Consider the following 26,400-nt stretch of genomic DNA (forward strand, 5'->3'; position numbering starts at 1 on the left):
GTATATAACACTGGGGTACAGTACTGGTGGGGACAGGTGTGTCCCTGTATAACACTGGGGTACAGTACTGGTGGGTACAGGTCTGTCCCTGTATAACACTGGGGTACAGTACTGGTGGGGACAGGTGTGTCCCTGTATAACACTGGGGTACAGTACTGGTGGGGACAGGTCTGTCTCTGTATAACACTGGGGTACAGTACTGGGGGGGACAGGTGTGTCCCTGTATAACACTGGGGTACAGTACTGGGTGGGGACAGGTGTGTCACTGTATACCACTGGGGTACAGTACTGGGTGGGGACAGGTGTGTCCCTGTATACCCCTGGGGTACAGTACTGATGGGGACAGGTGTGTCCCTGTATAACCCTGGGGTACAGTACTGAGTGGGGACAGGTCTGTCACTGTATAACCCTGGGGTACAGTACTGGTGGGGACAGCTGTGTCCCTGTATAACACTGGGGTACAGTACTGGGTGGGGACAGGTGTGTCACTGTATACCACTGGGGTACAGTACTGATGGGGACAGGTGTGTCCCTGTATAACCCTGGGGTACAGTACTGGGTGGGGACTGGTCTGTCACTGTATAACCCTGGGGTACAGTACTGGTGGGGACAGGTGTGTCCCTGTATAACACTGGGGTACAGTACTGGTGGGGACAGGTCTGTCCCTGTATAACACTGGGGTACAGTACTGATGGGGACAGGTGTGTCCCTGTATAACCCTGGGGTACAGTACTGGGTGGGGACAGGTGTGTCCCTGTATAACCCTGGGGTACAGTACTGGTGGGGACAGGTGTGTCCCTGTATAACACTGGGGTACAGTACTGGTGGGGACAGGTGTGTCCCTGTCTAACACTGGGGTACAGTACTGGGTGGGGACAGGTCTGTCCCTGTATAACACTGGGGTACAGTACTGGGTGGGGACAGGTCTGTCCCTGTATAACACTGGGGTACAGTATTGGGTGGGGACAGGTGTGTCCCTGTATAACACTGGGGTACAGTACTGGTGGGGACAGGTGTGTCCCTGTATAACACTGGGGTACAGTACTGGTGGGGACAGGTGTGTCACTGTATAACACCGGGGTACAGTACTGGTGGGGACAGGTGTGTCCCTGTATAACACTGGGGTACAGTACTGGTGGGGACAGGTGTGTCCCTGTATAACACTGGGTTAATAGTACTGGTGGGGACAGGTGTGTCCCTGTATAACACTGGGGTACAGTACTGGTGGGGACAGGTGTGTCCCTGTATAACACTGGGGTACAGTACTGGTGGGGACAGGTGTGTCCCTGTATAACACTGGGTTAATAGTACTGGTGGGGACAGGTGTGTCCCTGTATAACACTGGGGTACAGTACTGGTGGGGACAGGTGTGTCCCTGTATAACACTGGGGTACAGTACTGGTGGGGACAGGTGTGTCCCTGTATAACACTGGGGTACAGTACTGGTGGGGACAGGTGTGTCCCTGTATAACACTGGGGTACAGTACTGGTGAGGACAGGTGTGTCCCTGTATAACACTGGGGTACAGTACTGGTGGGGACAGGTGTGTCCCTGTATAACACTGGGTTAATAGTACTGGTGGGGACAGGTGTGTCCCTGTATAACACTGGGGTACAGTACTGGTGGGGACAGGTGTGTCCCTGTATAACACTGGGGTACAGTACTGGTGGGGACAGGTGTGTCCCTGTATAACACTGGGTTAATAGTACTGGTGGGGACAGGTGTGTCCCTGTATAACACTGGGGTACAGTACTGGTGGGGACAGGTCTGTCCCTGTATAACACTGGGGTACAGTACTGGTGGGGACAGGTGTGTCCCTGTATAACACTGGGGTACAGTACTGGTGGGGACAGGTGTGTCCCTGTATAACACTGGGGTACAGTACTGGTGGGGACAGGTCTGTCCCTGTATAACACTGGGGTACAGTACTGGTGGGGACAGGTGTGTCCCTGTATAACACTGGGGTACAGTACTGGTGGGGACAGGTGTGTCCCTGTATAACACTGGGGTACAGTACTGGTGGGGACAGGTCTGTCCCTGTATAACACTGGGGTACAGTACTGGTGGGGACAGGTCTGTCCCTGTATAACACTGGGGTACAGTACTGGTGGGGACAGGTCTGTCCCTGTATAACACTGGGGTACAGTACTGGTGGGGACAGGTGTGTCCCTGTATAACAGTGGGGTACAGTACTGGTGGGGACAGGTGTGTCCCTGTATAACACTGGGGTACAGTACTGGGTGGGGACAGGCCTGTCCCAGTATAACACTGGGGTACAGTACTGGGTGGGGACAGGTGTGTCCCTGTATAACACTGTGGTACAGTACTGGTGGGGACAGGCCTGTCCCAGTATAACACTGGGGTACAGTACTGGGTGGGGACAGGCCTGTCCCAGTATAACACTGGGGTACAGTACTGGGTGGGGACAGGTGTGTCCCTGTATAACACTGGGGTACAGTACTGGTGGGGACAGGTGTGTCCCTGTATAACACTGGGGTACAGTACTGGTGGGGACAGGTCTGTCACTGTATAACACTGGGGTACAGTACTGGTGGGGACAGGTGTGTCCCTGTATAACACTGGGGTACAGTACTGGGTGGGGACAGGCCTGTCCCAGTATAACACTGGGGTACAGTACTGGGTGGGGACAGGTGTGTCCCTGTATAACACTGGGGTACAGTACTGGTGGGGACAGGCCTGTCCCAGTATAACACTGGGGTACAGTACTGGGTGGGGACAGGTCTGTCACTGTATAACACTGGGGTACAGTACTGGGTGGGGACAGGTCTGTCACTGTATAACACTGGGGTACAGTACTGGTGGGGACAGGTCTGTCACTGTATAACACTGGGGTACAGTACTGGGTGGGGACAGGTGTGTCCCTGTATAACACTGGGGTACAGTACTGGTGGGGACAGGCCTGTCCCAGTATAACACTGGGGTACAGTACTGGGTGGGGACAGGTCTGTCACTGTATAACACTGGGGTACAGTACTGGGTGGGGACAGGTCTGTCTCTGTATAACACTGGGGTACAGTACTGGGTGGGGACAGGTCTGTCACTGTATAACCCTGGGGTACAGTACTGGGTGGGGACAGGTCTGTCACTGTATAACACTGGGGTACAGTACTGGGTGGGGACAGGTCTGTCACTGTATAACCCTGGGGTACAGTACTGGGTGGGGACAGGTCTGTCTCTGTATAACACTGGGGTACAGTACTGGGTGGGGACAGGTCAGTCCCTGTATAACACTGGGGTACAGTACTGGGTGGGGACAGGTCTGTTCCTGTATAACACTGGGGTACAGTACTGGTGGGGACGGGTCTGTCACTGTATAACCCTGGGGTGGGGACAGGTGTGTCCCTGTATAACCCTGGGGTGGGGACAGGTGTGTCCCTGTATAACCCTGGGGTGGGGACAGGTGTGTCCCTGTATAACCCTGTGGGGTGATGTTTGGGCAGTGTCTGGTGAGCTGTGATGGTGGTTGTGAGGCTGGTGTAGCCCCAGCTGCTGGCTGTGTGAGTATGGAGCTTGCCCACTTGTTGCAGTGATGATTGTTGCTGAGTGTGTCAGCACACACACTCACCCAGCCCAGGGCTGGAGCTGACTCATCAACTCTGACCTTTCACCCAGTCACCTGACGTCACGCAGGCGCCCGGGCAGTCATTGCTCTTAACGCACATCCGGCCTCTGCACAGACGCCACTTCCGGTGGGGGTGAGATGGTTATCTGAGGCTCTGAGACCGACTTTACGGTGAGCGGGGGGCGGGGGGGCTGAGCGGGGGGCGGGGGGGGCTGAGCGGGGGGCGGGGGGGGGCTGAGCGGGGGGCGGGGAGGGCTGAGCGGGGGGCGGGGGGGCTGGGGTAGGGGGGCTGGGGGGGGCTGAGTGGGGGTGCGGGGTGCGGGGGGCGGGGGGGCTGAGCGGGGGCGGGGGGGCTGAGCAGGGTGGGTGGGGGGGGGGGCTGTGCGGGGTGCGGCGGTGCGGGGGGGCGGTGAGCGGGGGTGCGGGGCTGGGAGTCCCTGCTCTGGGGAGGTTCATTGTAATGAGACGGATCTGTCCAGGTTGTGGTCATCACTGCCATGTAGCTGCCCATGTGGGGAATTGCCCAGGGGGGACCCTCTACACAATCACAGGGCTTGCCCTATCCGCCTCCTCTGCTGCTAAAGCAGCACTCACAAAGAGGGAATCTTCGACCCAGTCCATTAGGCTCCGGACCTCATTACAATTTGTCCACATTTCTTTTTAAAAAAGTTGAATTCCAGAGGCATGATAAGTGACTGACCTTGACAACAAGGCTACATGTGACCAAGTATGGTATTAAACTGCCAATTAAACTGCAGTCAATGGGAATTGGTTGAAAAACTCATGGGTTGGAGTCATAGCAAGAAGAAAGGAAGGTGGCTGTGGTTGGAGGCCTGCTGTCTCTGCCCTAGTATATCACGTCAAAGTTCTTCAGGTTTTCCCCCCCTGGAACAGGTGGGATTTGAACCTGGGACTTCTAGCCCTCAGTTACAGACACTATCGCTACCACCGGATCCCTGGTTCCTCGGAATGGTGTCTCAGGCCCAGTTATCTTCAGCAGCTTTATCCGAAGGTCAGAAGTGGGCATGTTTACTGATGACTGCATAATATTCAGCACAATTCATGATTCTTCAGATACTGAAGCAGTCCATGTTCAACTACTACAAGATCATCACATTTGGAATCGATAATTGGGAAGTAACATTCACACCAATGACCATCTTCAACAAGATAATCTAACTATCACCCCTTTATGTTCAATGGCATTTCCATCAACATCCTGAGACGTAAACAACGACCAGAAACTGAACCGGATCAGCTGTGCAAATATTGGCTGCAGGAGCAGGTCAGAGGCTAGGAATTCTGGCAAATAACTCATGTCCTGAACTCCTACCATCATCTGCAAGACACGAGTCAGAAGTGCAATGTAAAACTTTCCACTTGCCTGGATGAATGCCACTCAGGACAAAGTGGCCCACTCGATTGGCATCCCATCCACCACCTTCAACAATCACACCCTTCACCACCAATGCACACGGGCAGCAGTGTATGTCTAGAAGATGCAGTGTTGTAGCTGGTGTTGTAGCTTCTTAGCATCTGCCAAACCCATGATCTCGCCCATCCAGGGCAAGGGCAGCAGATAAGTGGGTGCACCAGCAGCTCCAAGATCCACTCCACTTGGGACTTGAAAATATATTGCTGTTCCTTCAGTGTTGCCATGTTGAAATTTTGCAAATCCCATCTTCAGTGCACCGTGGGTGTACCTATAACTCGAGAACTGCAACTGTTCGAGTGGGCAGCTCATTGCCACCTTTTCCAGGGCAATTTGGATTGATAATGAATGCTGGCCCAACCCAGCCACACGTGTAAGACACAGGAGCAGACATCAGGCCATTTGGTCCATCATATCTGCTCTGCCAATCTCCCACCTTCTCCCTGTAATCTTTGGATCCCCTTACCAATCAACAACCTATTGATCTCAGCCTTAACTATACTCAATGACCTGGTCTTCTGTGGCAATGATTTCCAAAGATAGACCACCCTGGCTGGAGATGATTCTCATCTCCATTCTATAGGGTCTTTCCTTTACTCTAAAGCTGTTCCTTCGGGTGCCTGCTAATGGAAACATTTTCCCAACATCCACTTTGTCCAGGCTTTTCAGTGTTCTATAATTTTCAGTTAGATTCCTTCTAACCTCCATCAACCATAGACCGAGTCCTCAAATATTCCTCATACGTTAAGACTTTCATTCCTGGGATCATTCCTGTGATCCTCCTCTGGATGCACTCCAGGGCTAGTACATTAGATTAGATTCCCTACAGTGTGGAAACAGGCCCTTCGGCCCAACTAATCCACACCAACCCTCCGAAGAGCAACTCACCCAGACCCATTCCCCTTAACTAATGCACCTAACTCCTAAATTTAGCATAAACAATTCACCTAACCCCCACAGCTTTGGACTTTGGGAGGAAACCAGAGGAAACCCACGCAGACACTGGGAGAATGTGCAAACTCCACACAGACAATGGGCCAAGGCTGGAATTGAACTCTGGTCCACGGGCACTGTGAGGCAGCAGTGCTAACCACTGAGCCACCCTGCCACTTCCTAAGATTATGGAACCCAAAATTGCTCTCAATATTCTAAATGTGGTCTGATCTGACCTTTGCACAACACCACTCGTCACTGGCTGCCATCCTGAGGAGGACCCTTGTATCATCACTCTCCATCTTCTGCCAGACAGCCAAGTTTCTATCCATTGCTAGCACCTGGCTTCTAACACCATGGGCCCTTACTTTACTCAGTAGCCTCCTGTGTGGCACCTTGTCAAAGGCCTTCTTGAAGGCCAGGTAGATAACATCCATTGGCTCTCCTTGATCTAACCTACTCATTAACTGCTTAAAGAATTCTAACAGATTTGTCAGGCATAACCTCCCTTTCATGAAACCATGCTGACTTTGTCCTATTTTATCATGCACTTCCAAGTGTAGAAATCTCAGCCTTCTCAATGAACTCCAAAATCTTACCAATGACTAAAGTTTTGCCTCTTTTGCTCTTTACATATCCAAAGAAACTCTTGCAATCTTTTTAAATTACCAACTAGCTTACCCTCATATAATCTTCTCCCTCCTTACCACTTTGTAAACTTTCCAATCCCCTGGTTTCCCACTGCCCTTTGCCACATTATGTGCTTTCTCTTTTGCTTTTATACTGTTCCCGACTTTCCTTGTTGTCTCATCCTCCCTGTACTGTGCTGCTTTTTGTTTGAGATGAATCTCTGTCTCTCAAATTACTCCCAGAAACTCCTGCCATTGCTATTAGGTTGTCTTTCCTGCTCTGCTCGGCTCCTCTCCCAGTCAGTTCTCCCCAGCTCCTTCCTCTTGCTTCTGTAGATGTCTTTATTCAATCAGGTAATACCATTTCCTCTGATTCCACCTTCTCGCTCGCAAATTGCAGAGTAAATTCAACGATATTATGATCACTGCCTCCGAAGGGTTCCTTCACCTTAAACTCCCTTACCAAGTCTGCCTCATTGCACAACACTAAATCCAGAATTGCCTGTTCCCTAGTGGGTTCCACCACAAACTGCTCCAAAAAGCCATCTCATAGACATTCCACAAATTCCTTTTCTTGCGATCCACTTTAAAAGTGTTTCATGTTTACCATTCCTGAGGTTAGTTTTCAATTAGAGGATTTTATTGATCAAATTTGTGCCATTGAGAGATTTTTAATCCCTGGGTCACCAGAATTTTAACCTCTGGATTACTAATAGTTACATTCCCATCAACATCTCCATATTTGTGGGAATGAGTTGGAGGGATATAAGAGACCTGGTTACTATCTACTGTAGGTTAACAAAGATCATTTGATATCAGTCCAAAATTCTAGATATTATGCTTGATATTAGGTCTTAAGAACAGTAGTCAAAATAAAGATGGCTGAATAAATTAGAATCAAACTAATAACTGAAATTGCAACAAAAAAGGAGAATCTCCTAAACAGTTACTTATTTGCCCTAGTTGAGGAACTGTTAGATATCAGAAAAGGCCAACCAAAGAAGGTATTGTGGACAACGATTTGCAAAAAACCCGTGTCAGTTCCAGACCCAATTTTTTTAAATCCAGAATTAGTGTCTGTGGCTGAATGAGGTTAAGGGGTGGCCTTAGAGGTTTATAAAATCATGACAGGCATACATAAGGCAAATAGCAAGGGTCTTTTCCCTAGGATGGGGGAGTTCAAAACTAGGGGGCATATTTTTAAGGTGAGAAGAGAAAGTTTTAAAAAGGACCGTGGTTAGTGTGTGGAGTGAACTGCCAGGGGAAGTGTTGGATGCAGGTACAGTTACAACATTTAAAATACATTTGGATAAGTACGCAAATAGGAAAGTTTAGTGGGATGTGGGCCAAGTACAGGCAAGTGGAACTTGTTTAGTTTAGGAACATGGTCATTGTGGACTTGTTGGTCTGAAGGGTGTGTTTCGTGCTATATGATTCTATAACATAGGGCACTGGGGGAAGAAGCGTGGGTTAGTAATCAGTCATGATGTTCTCTAATCACTGCCTTTCTCTCTCTAGATGCCAGTCACTGTGGGACCGTATGGGCAGTCACAGCCCAGCTGCTTTGACAGGGTTAAAATGGGCTTCATGATGGGCTGTGCAGTTGGCATGGCAGCTGGTGCACTTTTTGGCAGTTTCTCATGCCTCAGGTTAGTATAAACGCTTCACTGTTCCACTTTTGCTAAAAGGAAACACAAATATAATCGGATGTGTTTCCCAAATGTCAAAGATGAGTTAATGTAGATGCTCCCATGATATGTCAGTGTGCACCTGCACAGACACTATGACCAGCTCAGATATATCTATGAGAATCTGGACAATATTACTCGAACTTAGGAATTTGAGAACTGTAAAGGCACCATCCTGGTTATTTGCTGCTAAGAGATATCACAGTTGGAATGAAATACTAATCAAGCGATGCTTTCTAAACCACTGATTGTTAATACATTCATGATAAACATTCCATCGTGAGAGTTCAAAAAGTATTCAACAAAGCCTTCAGTAGGGATCAGTAATTGTGTTTGTATAAGTGGTCACAGATTTTCAGTATTATTTAGCCTCTGATTGTATCCAGGACAGGTATAATCCACTGCTGTTATCTGTGAAAGGCTAACTTGAGGTAGATTTCCCATAGTAGGTGGTAAAGCAGACTCAATGGGACTCCAGCTCCTATTTATCATTTCATGTGAAGATCCTGTTATAACCATGTTCTTTTCAGTATGGAGTCATCCTTAGTTTAATGTCATATTGACAAGAAAGACCACCAATACAGCATTAAAGGGTCCAGCTAAACTGAAGTCTACAATCTCACTGATCAGAAAGAACCAAACTTAAGTTTGTCAGCATTTGCACAGCAAAACAATGGAGCCAATGTCTTGTTTGCAGCTAGAGATTCAGTTTGACCTGGTCTGTTCTTCTATAATACGATGATTGTGTCGTGCAACTCCACTTTATACAAAAGTTGCAGGATAGAAACAGCGCCTGTTGGCTCTGTGATCGTGTTACAGTCAACATGTTTTAAAGGTTTGCACTTTAGAAAGTGTCCCCAGTTCATCAATCAAGTTACACTAAGTTTGCGTTAATGAAACCTGCTTTATAACAGAACGAGCTGTATATTGTTTGAATAGCTGAGCCTCATTGAATTAGAAAATGAGAGATCAAGAATTTTGATTTTACTATCCATTTAGCAGCTACAACAGTGTAACTGTCCCACTATTTGGTTTCCAGGTTGGGACTGAGAGGCCGAGAGCTGTTGGGTGGTGTCGGGAAGACCATGATGCAGAGTGGAGGCACCTTTGGAACCTTCATGGCAATTGGAATGGGAATCAGATGTTAACAAAATTGTTTTTTTTCCTTTCTGCTGAAATTTCAAATATTGCAGATAATGTATCAACTGGCTCTGCCCCCTGATTACAAGCTGTATAATAATGGAAATTAAAGTGTATGATTTACTGTTGCTTCAAGTTTTGGAAATGGACTGAGGTATTTCTCCAGCAGTAGATGAACTTTTAAAAAGGTCACTAACAGTAGCAAAGAGGGTGACAAAAATACCACAAACAGGACCAGAGGTCAATAGCAAAATACAAATGAAATATATCTGGGAGGGGAAGCTTTTGCTGCATGATATTTGATGAAGATAGAACAGGCTTTAGGAGAACATGAAAAAACAAAGTATAAATGGTGGAGAACTCGAGTCAGTCCTGCAGCATCTGCAGAGACAGAAACATAGTCTCGTAGTTATAACTCTGGTTCTGATGCTGCCAGACTTCTTAAGTTCTTCCAGCATCCACACATCATTTTGTTTCTTATATGTGTCCATCCACTTTGGGCAGTCTGCCACCATCCTCCTAAAATAAAAATGTGTGAAGCAGTGCATTTTAATGGGAACGTTAGAGGCAGTCCAAAATAAATGGCATGGACAGAAATCTTTGGATCTGGGAGGAAAAGTTGAGAATACTGTTTTAAAAATGCATCAAATCTTTGGCTTTATAAAAGAAAAACAAACAAAAGCAGGGGAGTTATGATGACGCTTTAGAAAAGGTGCTTCGGCCATATCTGATTCAAGGCATTCAATTCTGTGCAACATCACAACCTCATTGTGTGCACATGGGGGAAATTTACAGCTGGGTTCCTGTCTTTGGAACAAGGATGATGATGATGATAATAATAATAATAGTGTTTCACAACAAAGGAATTTGATCAAGTAACTAAGAAACCTTGCAGCAGTAGGAAGGTTGATGACAAACTGGGTTGTGATCTAAAATATGCTGTTTGACAGAACAGTGAAAACCGATTCAAAAAGGAATATGGGGAACTGGTACTGGCTTAAAGTTTTTCTCTGCCGTATGATTCTCAGGAAATCGGACTTGTACCAGTTCCACTTCTGTTTTAATAACCTATTAAATGTTGATTCTATGTTGCACCCAAGCTCTGTTGTGATTGTAGTGTTTTTGGCCTCAGAACCAGTGATTTACAATAAGCAGCTGTCGGAGGTAAAAAAAAACTTGCAACATCCAACAGAAAAATTGTTCTAACTTCACTTTTATGTTGGGGCAGTTAATCAGGTGAGTATGGACTGAGGTGAGAAAGAATTGGCTAATTATGTGTTTCTGACCATTCTTCACTGGTTCTTAGTGGGTATGGGGCCATCCACAGTTGTTTATTCAGTGTAAGACATGATAACTGCTTTAGCGATTCAGTGGGAAACACATCTACTGATGATTTGTTCCTGGTGAAGGAATCAGCAACTTCCAAGCTGAGTGGGGTAACAATATCCAATCAAAATCATGCTATCTATTTAACCTTCACTAAACTGAATTGTCAGTTATATAATAAGGTATATTACACCATAGGTTTTGTCACTGGAGACAAGAGTCTTAAGCTTGCAAATGATATTCTTTCAACTCAACCTTGAGTTTCCCTGTCGGGCTCTCCCACTTACCTTGTTGTGCTGTGATATTACTTCCATCCAGCGGATTCACAATTCCTGGGTAATCACTCCCAAAGGAGAGGTGTCTGATATAGTGAGTCATGTTTATCTGAAGGGGAAGAGAAGGAGAACACATTGCTCAAAAAATGTATTTCACAACAGGATGCTTTTCTAGATATGTCCCAGTGAACAGCCCCATAAACTGAATGATCCATGTCATCACTCCATCAACTGTGGACTTGACTTTACGTGCTTAGGCCCTCAGCTCTGGAATTCTCCCTCAAACCTACCACTTCAGCTTTTTTGGAATCCTGCTTAATATCATGTGGTTTGGTATCAATTCTGTTCAACAAACACCTCCTGTGAAACATCTTGGAATGTTTCGTGGTACTTAGATGCAAGTTGCTGTTCATGGAAATTGAGTAAATTCCAGTATTGAACCAATGTTATAAAGGTGTAAAGTTAATCACAAGCAGCGATTCTTCATTCCAGATCATCAGTTGTATACTCAGAATTTGGAAAGAACTTTCAAAAGCCAAATTATAGAATCCTTACAGTGTGAAAATAGACCATTTGGCCCAGAGTTCACACTGATCCTCCAAACAGCATCGCAACCAGACCCATCCCCCTATCCTATCCATGTAAACTTGCATTGACCATGGCTAATCCACTTGGCCTGCACATCTTTGGACTGTGGGAGGAAACCCATGCAGACATGGGGAGAATGTGCAAACTCCATACAGACAGTCGCCTGAGGGGGATCAAACCTGAGTGCCAAGCGCTGTGAGGCAGCAGTGCTAACCACTGAGCCACTGTGTCGCCCTTTACAGGATGGTATTGGGTTTGAGACATTCAGTAAAAACCGAGAGCTTGATGTATGAGGGACTCCATCATTCCAAAAGCTAACCTGATGACAATCCCAGACCATCTGCACCTTGACTTCATTTCCTCATTTTTGATCCAAAGTGGATGATCTCTCACTTTCCCATGTTTAAAACTCATCTGTGTCCCTTTGCAATTTTCTGCTTCCATCTGTGCTACTTGTAGAGACAGTATAAACCTTTTTAAATGTTTTTAATTTCATCACATAGCAAAAGAAAATATTGTACTTGTCTAATGAGTTGAGATTTAATGTTCAAGGTGAAACATAAATCAGTATTTAATAGGTTAATAAAAAGCATTCCATGAGACTGCAGCAATACCTACATTGTCCAATCCAAAGGTTTGCAGGTCATGAACTGATTGAAAAAGGGGAGAAAAAAATTAGAAATAATATTTAACAACATGACTTTTTAAAAACAATTTACAGTAGGAACATTGCATAGTGGTTCTCTTATTCAACTCTAAATCAACAGCTTGGAGTAACAATTTAGGCATGAGTTCAAATTCCACTATGGGAGCTGGGGACTTTAAATTCAGTTAATTGAATAAATTCAGATTAGAAATGTAGTGTAAATAATGGTGACCACATCGCAACTGTTCTACTTCAGCAAATCCTTTCATGGATAAAAATCTGATGTCCTTACCAGATAGTGTCTACACATGATGCCAGACCCACAGAAACATGACCTTTAATTGCCTCTGTCATTCAGTTGTACCAAACTACGATTACAATCGAGAAGAATGAAGTTAACAATGACACAACACCAGATTATAGTCCAACAGATCTACTAGGAAGTACGAGCTTTCGAAGTGTCATCAGATAGCTGTGGAGCAGAATCATAAGGCAGAGAATTTAGAGCAAAAGATCACAGTGTCATGCAACTGAAACAGTATATTGAACAAATCTGGACTGTTTTAAATCTTTCATATTTTAGAATGGGTCGCAGATTTTGGTTAATCAATACGTAAATCCCAGAACTTAACTTTTAAGTCACTTTCTTGAGATAACTTAAGGTATTATAAAAAAAAGTGTGACATTTCAGCTCAGACAATGCATTAAAAGTGTGAGGTTAGAGTCTGTCTGTATCCCAATGTTGAGTCAGACGGGTTCTATTTCCGAAGTAGGAATTTATAATATGTTACGTGGACTGACTGACTGCAGATTGTGTGCTTTTTGAGCAAATTAGAATGTTTCTTCAAATACAATACTGCACATACAGATTCACCCCATAGACTTTATGTGTGGGTGTGTGCATGAGAGAGGGAGAGAAAAAATACAGTGTCTGGGTCATCTGTAGTATGACATGAATACAAGGTCCCAGTTGAGGCCATCCTCATAGGTACTGAGCATGGTTATCAGCTTTTGCTCGGCCACCCTGCATTGTTGCATATCCTGAAGTCTGTCTTGGAGGATGGTCACCCGAAGATTAGATTAGATTACTTACAGTGTGGAAACAGGCCCTTCGGTCCAACAAGTCCACACCAACCCACCGAAGCGCAACCCACCCATACCCCTACATTTACCCTTTTACCTAACACTACGGACAATTTAGCATGGCCAATTCACCTAACCCGCACATCTTTGGACTGTGGGAGGAAACCAGAGCACCCGGAGGAAACCCACGCAGACACGGGGAGAACGTGCAAACTCCAGTCAGTCGCCTGAGTAGGGAATTGAACCCGGCTCTCAAGCGCTGTGAGGCAGCAGTGCTAACCACTGTTGCCAGCGTGCCGCCCTCATCTGAGGCCGAATGTCTCTGACCACTGAAGCGTTCCCCGACTGGGAGGGAACATCTCCATATGGTGATTGTTGTGCAGTGTCCATTCATCCATTGGCACGACATCTGCTACGTCTCACCAATGTACATACCTCAGGGCATCCTTGCCTGCAGCGTATGAGATAGACAACACTGGCTGAGCCACATGAATACCTGCCATATACACAGTGGGTAGTGTCCCCATGCATGATGGTGGTATCCATGTTGACACTGACACGTCTTCTCATGACAGGGTTGTACGGTGTTGTGGTTGATGTTTTAATGAAAGCTGGGCAATTTGCTGCGAACAATGATCTGTTTAAGGTTTGGTGGTTGTTTAAGGCAAGAAATGGAGGTGTGGGGAAGGTCTTGGCGAGATGCTCATCCTCATCGATAATGTGTTACAGGCTGTGAAGAACATGGTGTCATTTTTCCACTCCCGTACAACCCTGTCATGGCAACCACTGCAAGATGTGTCAAAGTGTCGACATGCATACTACCATTACACATGGGAACACTGCCCACCATGTATGTGGGAGGTACTCGTGTGACTTGGCCAACATTGTCTATTTCGTACACTGAAGGCAAGGAAGCCCTGAAGCATGGTACATTGGCAAGATCAAATAGACACTACGACAACAGATAAATGGACACTGCGCAACAATCGCCAGACAGGGTTGTTCCCTCCCAGTCAGAGAATATTTCAATGGTCCGGGACATTCGACATCAGACCTTCGGGTGACTGTCCTCCAAGGTGGACTTAAGGATACACAACAATGCAGAGTGGCCGAGCAGAAGCTGATAACCACGCTCAGTACCCATGAGAATGGCCTCAACTGGGACCTTCAGGTTCATGTCACATTACAGATGACCACTACACTATACGATCTTATCACACACACTATACACACTCACACAGACCCTCTCTTATACAGACACATACCCCCTCCCACGCAAAACCCTCTCAGGCTTATACTCTGTCACAGTCATGCACACACTACCAAGCACATGCACACGCACATGCAAGCACACTCACTCTCTCTCATGCATGCACACCCACATAAGTTTATGAGGTGAATTTGCATTTGCAGATACATTCTATTTTGATCCAAAAGAGCACAATCTGCAGAACAGTCAATCAATGTAATGTTCTATATATTCCTATTTTAGAAATAGAACCAGTCTGACTCAAGATTGGGATACAGACAGACTCTAACCACACACCTTAAAGCATTGTCTGAGTTAAGGTTTTTTATAAAACCTTAAATTATCTTGAGAATGTGGCTTAAAAGAAGTTCTGGGATTTACATATTAATGAAACAAAACTTGCAACCCATTCCAAAAGGTGAAAGACTTAACAGCAATCTAGGTTTGATCAAAGTATCATTTCAGCTGCATGATGCTGTAAATCTTTTGCTATAAATCCTGTTCCATAGTTACCTGAAGGAGCAGCCCTCCAAAAGCTTGTACTTCCAAGTAAACCTCACGAGTCAAATTTGGGAGGATTGTCAAATTCGGGAGGACTGTCCCATGACTAGTCAAACTACAGAATCAGAAAATAAGGGCGTGAAATCACATTGTCACAGTGAGGGTACCTTCCGTTATATGCCACGGTGTTAAATAGGATAGATTCAGAACAGATCTAACTGTTCAAACTGCACATCCATGAGACACTATAGGCGATCAGCACAACAGAATATTGGACTACGCATATTCCTCACATCACCATTAAGTTGGGGGAATCAACCAAGGTTCAATACAACATCCTCATTCTCAATGGGCTGTCAGCAAGCTAGTGTAAAAAGACAGGGTGATAACAATTACAAATATTATATCATCCGTTGAGATGAAAATACATCTTGATCTCTCCCCGAGCTGTACACCATCAAGTCAATTTCCACCAAATTCTATTTAATCCGTATGATAGCAGGAAATGGCTAAGGGCCCTACCAATATCCCAGCTATATTTGAGGACTAGTGACCACGAATTAGCTGTGCTCCTAGTCAACCTGTTCCAGTACAGCACAGAAATGAACAGCATGGAAACAGAGCCTTTGGTCCAGCCCCTCCATGCTAATCAGATATCCGAAATTAATCTAGTCCTGTTTGATAGCAGTTGGCCCATATCCCTTTAAACCCTTCCTATTTATATGGTCGTCCAGATGCCTTTTAAAATCTATAGTTAATTGTGATCAGTAATGAAAAGGGGCTGCTGTCAGAGGAATCAAGCAGAACTTAATAACAGCCCATTCAGTGATATTCAGTGGGTTTTGCTGCAAATACTTAACTCCAGACCTCATTACAGCCTTGTTCAATCCAAACATGGAGGAAAACACAGAATTCCAGAGGCAAGAGTGTGGCATTGAGGAATCCAGCGAAACTGAAGTCACTGAGGGAAAACTTTCCACTGGCTGAAGACAAATCCAGCACAAAGGGCGACGTTGCCAAAAGCTGCTGGGTCAAAATCCTGGAAGTCAACACCTAACCATATTGTGGGTGTACCTAAGCCACGTCAACTGCGTCAAAAAATCACAACACCAGGTTATAGTCCAACAAGTTTATTTGGAAGCACTAGCTTTCAGAGCGACGCTCCTTCATCAGGTGGTTGTGGAATATAAGATTGTAAGACACAGAATTTATAGCAAAAGTTTACAGTGTGATGTTACTGAAATTATATATTGATAAAGACCTGGATTGTTTGTTAAGTCTGTCATCTTTTAGAATGACCATGTTGGTTCCAGTTCTTTCATATGTAAATCCCAGAACTTTTTAAAAGTTACATTCTCAAATAAACTTTAACAATACTGCAGGCATCAGTGCTGGGACTGCAGCTTTTTACAATATATATTAATGATATAGAAGATGGTATTAGTAATAACATTAGCAAATTTGCTGATGATACAAAGCTGGGTGGCAGGGTGAAATGTGATGCCTATTTCAGGGATATTTATACATAAATTAACTGATATTAACAGCAGAGATAAATGGATATTAAATAACTCAGAATGGCTGCAAAGAAATAACAAGCTTGCTTATGTACAATAATTACTAGGATGCTAGGAGATTACAGAGTGACCTGGACAGGTTAGGTGAATGAACAGATGCAAGGCAGATGCAGTTTAATGTGGATAAATGTATGGTTATTCACTTTGGTGGCAAGAACAGGAAGGCAGATTACTACCTAAATGGAGTCAAGTTAGGTAAAGGGGCAGTACAGAAAGATCTGGGTGTTCTTGTACACCAGTCAATGAAGGTAAGCATGCAGGTACAGCAGGTAGTGAAGAAGGCTAATAGCATGCTGGCCTTCAGAACAAGAGGGATTGAGTATAGAAGCAAAGAGGTTCTTCTGCAGCTGTACAGGGCCCTGGTGAGACTGCACCTATAATATTGTGTGCAGTTCTGGTCTCCAAATTTGAGGGAAGACATTCTGGCTATTGAGGGAGTGCAGCGTAGGTTCACGAGGTCAATTCCTGGAATGGCAGGACTATCTTATGTTGAAAGATTGGAGCGACTGGGCTTGTATAGCCTTGAGTTTAGAAGACTGAGGGGGGGATCTGAGACGTATAAGATTATTAAAGGATTGGACACTCTGGAGGCAGGAAACATGTTTCTGCTGATGGGTGGGTCCCGAACCAGAGGACACAGCTTAAAAATAAGGGGTAGGCCATTTAGGACAGAGATGAGGAGAAACTTCTTCACCCAGAGATTGGTGGCTGTGTGGAATGCTTCTTCACCCAGAGGGCAGTGGAGGCCCAGTCTCTGGATTCATTTAAGAAAGAGTTGGATAGAGCTCTCAAGGATAGTGGAATCAAGGGTTATGGAGATAAGGCAGGAACAGGATGCTGATTGAGGATGATCAGCCATGATCATAATGAATGGTGGTGCAGGCTCGAAGGGCAGAATAGCCTACTCCTGCACCTATTGTCTAATTGGTGCCATGATGGCCCAGATAATGCATTGAAGGTGTGAGGTGACCTGTGTGAGGCTGCCTGTGCCCCAATGTTCAGACTGATTCTAATCTAAAAAAGGGAATTACAGAATCTTACATGGATTCATGCAGGTTTTAAGCAAACTAACATGTAATTCTTCAAGAAATATTCACCCCACAAGCTTTTATATAGATATGTGTGTGTGCGTGCGCACGCGCGCATGTAGGTGTGTATGTGCAGGGGAGATATGAGTGTCTGTGAGACAGTGTGTGTATGTGTATGATGTATATGAGTGAGAGTGTGAAGGGGTATAAGTCTGTGAGAGGGGGTATGTGTGCGTGAGATCGTGGGACTGTATGCGTGAGCATATGAGAGATAGTCTGCGTGAGTGTGTGCATGTGTAGGAGAGTGTGTGGGGGTGGATGTGTGGGGGTGGATGTGTGGGTGTGGGTGTTTAGTACAATGGGGTCACCTGTAGTGTGACATGAACCCAGGGTCCAGTTGAGGCCATTCCTATGGGTACCGAACTTGGTTATCAGCTTCTGCTCGGCCACCCTGCGTTGTTTTCCATACAACTCTGTCATGGTAGATGCTGCAAGACATGTCAGAACGTCGACATGGTACCACCATGACACGTGGGGACACCACCCACCATGTATGTGGCAGGTGCTCATGCAATTCAGCCAATGTTGTCTATCTTATACACTGTAGGCAAGGATACCCTGAGGTATAGTACATTGGCGAGACCGAGCAAAGGCTATGGCAACGAATGAATGGGGACCACACAACAATTAACAGACAGGGGTGTTCCCTCCCAGTCAGAGAGCACTTCATTAGTCCGGGACATTCCACCTCAGAGCTTCGGGTGACCATCCTCCGAGGCAGACTTTGGGACAGGCAGCAACACAAAGAGGCCAAGCGGAGGCTGATAGCCAAATGCGCTACCCATAGGGATGGCCTCAACCGGGATTTTGGGTTCATGTCACACCACAGGTGACCCCACTGCACTGTTGCACTACACACAAATAGGTGGAGAGACACAGACACTCCTACAGAAACCCACACACTTCTAAAGACTCACTCATGCAGACCTTCTCTCATAGTCTCACACACGCACCCTCTCACAGACCTATACCCCTTTACACTCTCACACATACACACACTCTCTGACAGACACTAATACCCTCCCACCCCAAACACACACACACACAAGTTTGTGGAGTGAATTTATACTTGCATTTCATCTTGCTCAAACCTGCATGAATCCATGTGAGAGTCTATAAATCCCTTTTTTAGATGAGAATCAGTCTGAACATTGGGGCACAGACAGCCTCACACAGGGCACCTCACACCTTCAATGCATTATCTGGGCTAACATGGCATCTATTGTTAAAGTTCACTTGAGAATGTAACTTTAAAAATGCTCTGAAATTTACATATGAAAGAACTGAAACCAACATGGTCATTCTAAAAGATGAGAGACTTAACAAACAATCCAGGTCTTTATCAATATATAATTTCAGTTACATGCACACTGTAAACTTTTGTTATAAATTCTGTGTCTTACGATCTTATATTCCACAACCACCTGATGAAGGAGCAGCGCTCTGAAAGCTAGTGCTTCGAAATAAACCTGTTGGATTATAACCTGGTGCTGTGTGATCTTAATCTTGTACATCCCCATCCAACACCGGCATCTCCAAATCACATCAACTGCAGTGGTTCAGGAAGGCAGTTTACCACACCACCTCAGAACGATTAGGGATGGGTAATAAATGCTGGCCTAGCTCGTGACACCCAGACCCCATCGGATACAAAATGTGAATGACTAAAAATAAAAGATAATATTCTATAAAACACAAGGACTGTAATTAAAATCTTCTGTAGTTAATCAGGTTCTGGTTGTCCATCTGCATTCCCAGGTGTTAATATTCAAACAGTTACAAACAGCAGGTCTGGCATAATCTGTGGAGAGAACAGAGTTACTATTTCCAATCCAGTGACCCTCCTTCAGAAGAATTTTGAACAAGGGTCACTGGATGTGAAACGTTAACTGCGTTCTCTCCACAGAGGCTGCCAGACCTGCAGAGTTTTCCCAGCAATTTCTCTCTTTGCTTCTGATTTCCAGCATCCACAGTTCTTTGCTTAGTTTTGTTTAAGGAGAGAGATATTTGCTGTCAACTTGGTGAAGTGTCCAATAACCAATGGGAAGCATTTCATTTCGACTGGAAAAGAATCTGTTTAATTATTGTACATAAGCAAGCTTGTTATTTCTTTGCAGCCATTCCGAGTTATTTAATATCCATTTATCTCTGCTGTTAATATCAGTTAATTTATGGATAAATATCCCTGAAATAGGCATCAGCAGTAAAAGCCACAAGCATTAGTAACAACACTGCAAAGCAGGCTTTTAAAATCAAAATTAAAGATATTGCGCCCATTCTCTCTCAGATACAGTAGTCGTTGTGACACTAATGGTCAATGGCTTAGCACAATAATACAAACATTGTAGCTACAAGAGCAGGTCAGAGGTTAGGAATCCTGAAATGGCTCCCAACTTCCCAAAGCTGCTCTACCATCTGCAAGGTACAAGAGTGTGATGGAATACTCCCCACCTGCCTGGATGGGGGCAGCTCCAACAACACTCAAGTAGTTTGACACAATCTAGGACGAAGAAGTCTGCTCGACTGACACCACATCCACTCCATTGTTTACACACAGTAGCAGCAGTGTGTACTATCCACAAGATGGCCTGCATAAATTTCTAAAGGCTCATGACTGAGCACCTTCTAAACCCATGACCCATTCAATCCAGAAGGACAAGGGCAGCTGATAAATGGGAACACCGCCCCCTGCAGGCTCCTGTCCAAACCACACTCCATCTGACCTGACAATATATCACCTTCTTTTCACTGTTGCTGGGTCAAAATCCTCGAACTTCCAGCAGCATTGTGGGTGTACTTGTATCAAATGGACTTCAATAGTTCAAGACGACAGCTCATCACCACCTTCTCAAGGACAGCTGGAAACAGACAATAAATACTGTCCAGCCAGTGACACACACATCACTTGAATGAAAAATATACATTTGCCCTTAATTTAGCATCTTACACTAATGCCATTCCCAATCTACCTACCAGTACTGGATCCCAGTGTGATACACAACAGCCCTGTAACCATCAGCACTGTACCTGTGTTAAAAGGCCATAAGATATGGGGGCAAAATGAGGCCATTCAGCTCAGTGAGTCTGCTCCACCATATCATGGCTAATACATTTCTCAAAGCCATTCTCCTTCCTTCTCCCCACAACCCTTGATCCTCCTTCCAAGCAAGAACCTACCTATTTCTGTCTTAAAGACACTCAATGACATGGACACCACAGCCCTCTGAGGGTCACAGAGTCTCTGGCTGAAAAAAATCCCTCATCTCCGTTCTAAAGGATCATCCCTTCACTCTGAGGTTGTGCCCTCGGGTCCTAATCTCTCTTACTAATGGAAGCATCTTCCCCATGTCCATTCTATCCAGGCTTCTCTGTATTCTGTAACTTAAAATCAGATTCCCCTCTCGTCCTTCTGAACTATATCGAATACAGACCCAGAGTTCTCATACTCTTCCCTCATACGAGAAAGCCCTTCACCCCCAGGATCATTCTTGTAACCCTTTTATGGACCCATTCCAAGGCTAGCACATCTTTCCTTAAATAGTTAAAAATCACACAACACCAGGTTATAGTGCAACAGAGTTAATTGGAAGCACTAGCTTTCGGAGTGACGCTCCTTCATCAGCTTCCGAAAGCTAGTGCTTCCAATTAAACCTGTTGGACTATAACTTAGTATTGTGAGATTTTTAACTATTTACACTCCAATCCAACACCGGCATCTCCAAATCATGACTTTCCTTAGATACAGTGTCAGACTGATACCCACCAGTCTCATACCTATGCCTTAGTAATAGACCCGTCCCTCCACTACTGAACCCAGTGTTAGTGACAGACCTGTCCCCACCCCAGTACTGCCCCAGTGTTATACAGTGACAGACCTGTCCCCACCCCAGTACTGCCCCAGTGTTATACAGTGACAGACCTGTCCCCACCAGTACTGTACCCCAGTGTTATACAGTGACAGACCTGTCCCCACCCCAGTACTGCCCCAGTGTTATACAGTGACAGACCTGTCCCCACCAGTACTGTACCCCAGTGTTATATGTTAGCAGACGTGTATCCAGAATTATAGTGTTACAGAATTAATCATCTTTTTGGTTTACAGGACAGAAACACGATGGTGATTTTCAGGTCAGTGACACAGTGAAAATCCATCCACCTGCCCAGTTGGTCGACTGAATTGTCAGCTCACTCTACAGATTCATGCAACATGATCATGATTAATACAAAGCATGGCCAGGAACTAGACAGAGCAAATGGGCTTCAGCAAAAGGCAGTGTTTAACAGGCATTCCAGCAAATCAGGTTTTATAAGATGGGGAGAACTATTAAAGGCATGTAGAGGGAACAGAATCGAGAATTAGTCACTTACTCTCAACAGCATGGACTGCAAGGAAGAAAAGAAACAATTTTTAAAAGTAGCGAAGCATCATTGGGCAATCACACAGAAAATCTGACTGTATCTTGGAGAATGCAGGTAGAATCACACAGGTGTAAAATACTGGGAACGTACAGAATCAGACAGAGCTTGGAGCTTTTGCTAAGTCCACAATTAATCTGTATCACAGATAAGGTCACCCCTACCCATGAATCACTTGTCAGTTTCCCCTTTCCAACTCAGTTCCTCACGTGTGCAATCTGAGGAAAATACTCTCTGTCCTCAGCCTTTAGCTCACTATTTGAAGCATTACTTGTGGCTGTCGATAAGTTCAATCACACCCTTACCTGATGCTCAGCCCCAGTGAAATATTTGTTATTAAATTGGTTTATTCCTCTGCTACCATCTCCACTCCCTAAAGTCTGAGGGAACACAGATTTGGAAGGAAGGTGGTTAGCTGGCCGTTCCCTATCCGAGTTGATTGGACAACATGTAACATTTTGGTTCTGCTAAAACCGTTCACTGCTTCAGGATCAGTTTGGAATGCAATGACAATGACTTGCCCCACTTCACTGTAGGTTGTCTTTGTAAACCTGCCACTCCTTCACCATCTACTATCCATTACAATGAAATCTTCAGCTCCTTAGTTACAAACATAAAGACCATTAGTTCAGCTTCCTGTTGGTCCCTCCCTTCCACTAACCCATAGGAACAAATGTTCCCCAAAACTTCCCTGTCCTAGCCCTGAAACTCTTAGGTTTCTCTTCCATCTCCCTTTATCCCCACTGCAAAGTCACCTTATCCATGAGTTCCACCTCCTGCTCCTTTGATCTGATCAAACAGGTGACCACTCAACTTCCCCTCCTACTGCCATGTTAATGGATATTGTCAACAGCTCTCTTCCCCCAAATACTGTGCCCTTCTGAAATATTCTGCTATTACCATCTGTCTCTTCAAATATCCATGAACAACTTTCTATCCTTGCAAACTACCACTCCATCATCACCTTCTCATCTATTTCCAGTCTTTCACTGTGTTGTCATTTCAGTAATACAAATCCATGTTTCCCTGAACTCCCTTGATTCTGTCCCTGACACAGGATCAAAAGTCTCAAGTAGAATGCTACATCACCATGTAAAATTACCCTTTCTCATCCTGTCTGCAACCCTCTCCTGTCCCATTCAGCTCGGTGGGACTGCTATCAGCTGGTCCTGCTTGTCTTTCAATGCCGCCTGAAAATGCCTTGCTATGGTTTCCCCCAGTTACAGCTGCTATCCTCCAAGACAAACTCTTGGTCCCAGCTAATCCTCATTGACGTATTGCCAGTCAGCTATAGAGAAACATAGAAAATAGGAGTGGGCCACTCAGTCTATCGATCCCATTCCACATTCAGTATGATCATGGCTGATCTTTTTTGCCCCATACCATTTGAATCCTTTATACCGAAGAACTACATTATCTCCTTCTTGAAAACACTCCATATTTTGGCCTCAACCACTTTCTGTGACAGAGAATCCCACAGGCTCCCCCACTCTCTGGGTGAAGATACTTCTCCTGATCTCCACCAAAAGCACACCAGACTCCATGTGTATCAGGCAGCTGGAACTCAGCATGACCTCCCTTCTCGGTCTCATTTCTCATTCTGCTCATCTGACATACACTGGATCAGACAACATTTCCAAATTACGTGCTGAGAAAGTCATAGTCTTCGGTCTCCAGCACAAAGTCTGTTCACCAGACACTGACTCTACCCCTCAATCTGGTACTGTCTGACGCTGAACTAGACAATGCAATCTAACTGATCCCAAGCAGAATCCAAATCCATAAGCAGTCCATCATCAAAATTCAATCTCTGCAATATGTCCATCCCTACCTGCCTCAGTTCATCTCCTGACACTCATTCATGCTCATATTCTAGCCCTTACAGTCCTGCTGTCTCATTTCGCCATGCTCAATGATCAACAAAAACACAAACCAATGATGACACAATGTGTTCAAACACATCTATCGTGCCTGCCCTCCTTATCTCTCTACTGTCCACTGAACCAATAACATTTTGTGTTCCTCCAATTCCAGCCTATTGGTTTTAGCAATTTTAATTGCTATTCATTGACAGACATACTACTAGCCTTATGGCCTTGGGCTCTGAAGTTCTCTTGCTAATCCTTGCACTGGGTTATAAAATCTTTTGATACTTTGGCTCTTGTGCTTCAGGTGACCCAATGCGGTAAAGACCTTTGTGAAGCTGTCAATAAACGTAACTTGTCCTTCTATAAATAATTCCTTCAAACCCCTTTCCAAACATTACCCCAGCCCCCAAACGATAGCAAACACATCCACTCACATTCCCGACCTAAAATCTCTTTAGGGGGATTCAGTACTCTCTTACCATGGACATGTGACTGCTGAAAACTTTTCCCAGGAGCAAAATGGAAATTCCCTGCCACCTAACAAGAAATAAAAAGATAGGAGATAGTTTAAAAAAATGTAATTTATATTAAACCACAGAACCCTTGTGTTCTCAGTAACCAACAGCTGACCACAGAGCTCTTCCATCCCCAATAACCAACAGCTGACCACACCACCCTCCCGTTCCCAATAACCAACAGCTGACCACACCACCCTCCTGTCCCCAATAACCAACAGCTGACCATACCACCCTCCCATCCCCAATAACCAACAGCTGACCATACCACCCTCCCATCCCCAATAACCAACAGCTGACCATACCACCCTCCCATCCCCAATAACCAACAGCTGACCACACCACCTCCTGTCCCCAATAACCAACAGCTGACCATACCACCCTCCCATCCCCAATAACCAACAGCTGACCATACCACCCTCCCTTCCCTAATAACCAACAGCTGACCACACCACCCTCCCGTCCCCAATAACCAACAACTAATCACAGAACCCTCCCGTCCCCAATAACCAACAGCTGACCATACCACCCTCCTGTCCCCAAAAACCAACAGCTGACCATACCACCCTCCCGTCCCCAATAACCAACAGTCAACTGCAGAACCCTCCTGCCACAAACCAACAGCTGACCACAGAGCCCTCCCGTCCATAATAAACAACAGCTAACCACAAACACCGGAACAATTGTCCCTGATAACCAATGTCTAACCACAATTATTATCCCAACTTCTCCTCGCAGACTCACTTTATTGACCTCGAGGAATCCATACACCTGGCAGCCCTCATTCTTCTGCTCCTGCAGCTTCTGTGTGAATCCTTCCCTCATGCATTGCTCAATGGTGTCTGCATTTTTGAACGCCCAGCCTTTCCGTCTGTAGGCTTCACGTACATCAGCACACGTGTTGCAGCATCTGTGTGGACAAATTAGCACGTGTTACTGTAGGTACTTGCTGCACAGGGAAGTATTATTCAGCTGTAATGACATGAGCTCTCAGCAGCGAGAGTCTGCAGATCAGCAGTTCCAGCTGGAGAGGGACAACTTCTCTCGCCAATCCTCTTTGGGCACATTCCAGAGCATCATGTTGGGGAAGATCACTGCATCTGTCTTCCTGAAGGATGGGGGTTGCTGCTGGGTGAGAGGTGGATATGGACTTTCAGAATGGGTTTAATAAAGCAATACATACAGACTTACTCACACTAAAGCACAGGACTAAATGGATGATGTTAACTTGGAACAGGATTGGCTAAGGGAATAGACAGTTGCGGTGAACAAATATTGTTCTGACTGGGGGACAGGCACAGTTCACAAATCAATATTATGACTGTTGTTTTACTAGCTATATAAAATATTGGACTCTGGAACAAAATTTCATTGTTAGTGGACAAGACAGAATGTGGACTGCAGTGGCTCATGAAAGTAACTCACCACCACATTCTCCAGGACATTAGGGATGGGCAATAAACCAACTAATGGCTCTTCGTGAGCCTTTTGAAAAATATGCAACATATTAGACTTGTTGTCAAACTGAAACAGCAGTGGCAATGACAAATACCAACTTGGTCAGGGGAGAGAAAGTGCAGCGTGAAGTTAAGAGTTATTGTTCATATTTGAGCATTCGAGTAAAAGGTTGCTTTATAGACTGGGGGAAAGCAGTGTCCCTAAACCTCAATGTTGTGACAAATGCTCTTCTTAATATACATTAAAAGCTGGTCTTGGGTATTCAGGGTATAAGACTTATCAAAACAGTCCCAGGAAATGAAGACTGGAGTTACAGAGAGAGACTAAAAAGCTTGAGGCTATTTTTTCTCAGAGTGAAGAAGATTAATGGAGATTTCATAAAAGTGTTCAAAACTGAGGGGTGTT

The 26,400-nt window shown here is 45.2% G+C and overlaps 2 protein-coding genes across 3 annotated transcripts in view; one reads left to right on the top strand and one right to left on the bottom strand.

The window, feature by feature from the left end:
- The window catches only part of ergic3 (ERGIC and golgi 3), a 53,500-nt gene that overhangs the window by 11,961 nt on the left and 15,139 nt on the right, over positions 1-26,400 (bottom strand). For both annotated transcript variants that reach the window (XM_060836200.1, XM_060836199.1), the window contains 4 exons: positions 25,282-25,447; positions 24,502-24,559; positions 12,213-12,244; positions 11,019-11,115 (listed from right to left, as the gene is read on the bottom strand). In XM_060836200.1, the coding sequence (XP_060692183.1) occupies positions 11,019-11,115; positions 12,213-12,244; positions 24,502-24,559; positions 25,282-25,447 (353 nt within the window). The remainder of the gene's footprint in view (positions 1-11,018; positions 11,116-12,212; positions 12,245-24,501; positions 24,560-25,281; positions 25,448-26,400) is intronic.
- On the top strand, positions 3,669-10,504 carry romo1 (reactive oxygen species modulator 1). Its single transcript, XM_060836198.1, has 3 exons — positions 3,669-3,754; positions 8,096-8,226; positions 9,305-10,504. The coding sequence occupies exons 2-3, from the start codon at positions 8,096-8,098 to the stop codon at positions 9,411-9,413; spliced, it is 240 nt and encodes a 79-aa protein (XP_060692181.1). The 5' UTR covers positions 3,669-3,754; the 3' UTR covers positions 9,414-10,504.

Source organism: Hemiscyllium ocellatum, chromosome 15, assembly GCF_020745735.1.
Source record: "Hemiscyllium ocellatum isolate sHemOce1 chromosome 15, sHemOce1.pat.X.cur, whole genome shotgun sequence".
NCBI classification, from domain to species: domain Eukaryota; kingdom Metazoa; phylum Chordata; class Chondrichthyes; order Orectolobiformes; family Hemiscylliidae; genus Hemiscyllium; species Hemiscyllium ocellatum.

Bases quoted from the DNA above. Each gene is read 5' to 3' on its own strand.
- romo1 (XM_060836198.1), top strand. From the start codon at position 8,096: ATGCCAGTCACTGTGGGACCGTATGGGCAGTCACAGCCCAGCTGCTTT. The intron at 8,227-9,304 runs GTTAGTATAAAC...TTTGGTTTCCAG, and splicing joins GGCAGTTTCTCATGCCTCAG to GTTGGGACTGAGAGGCCGAG.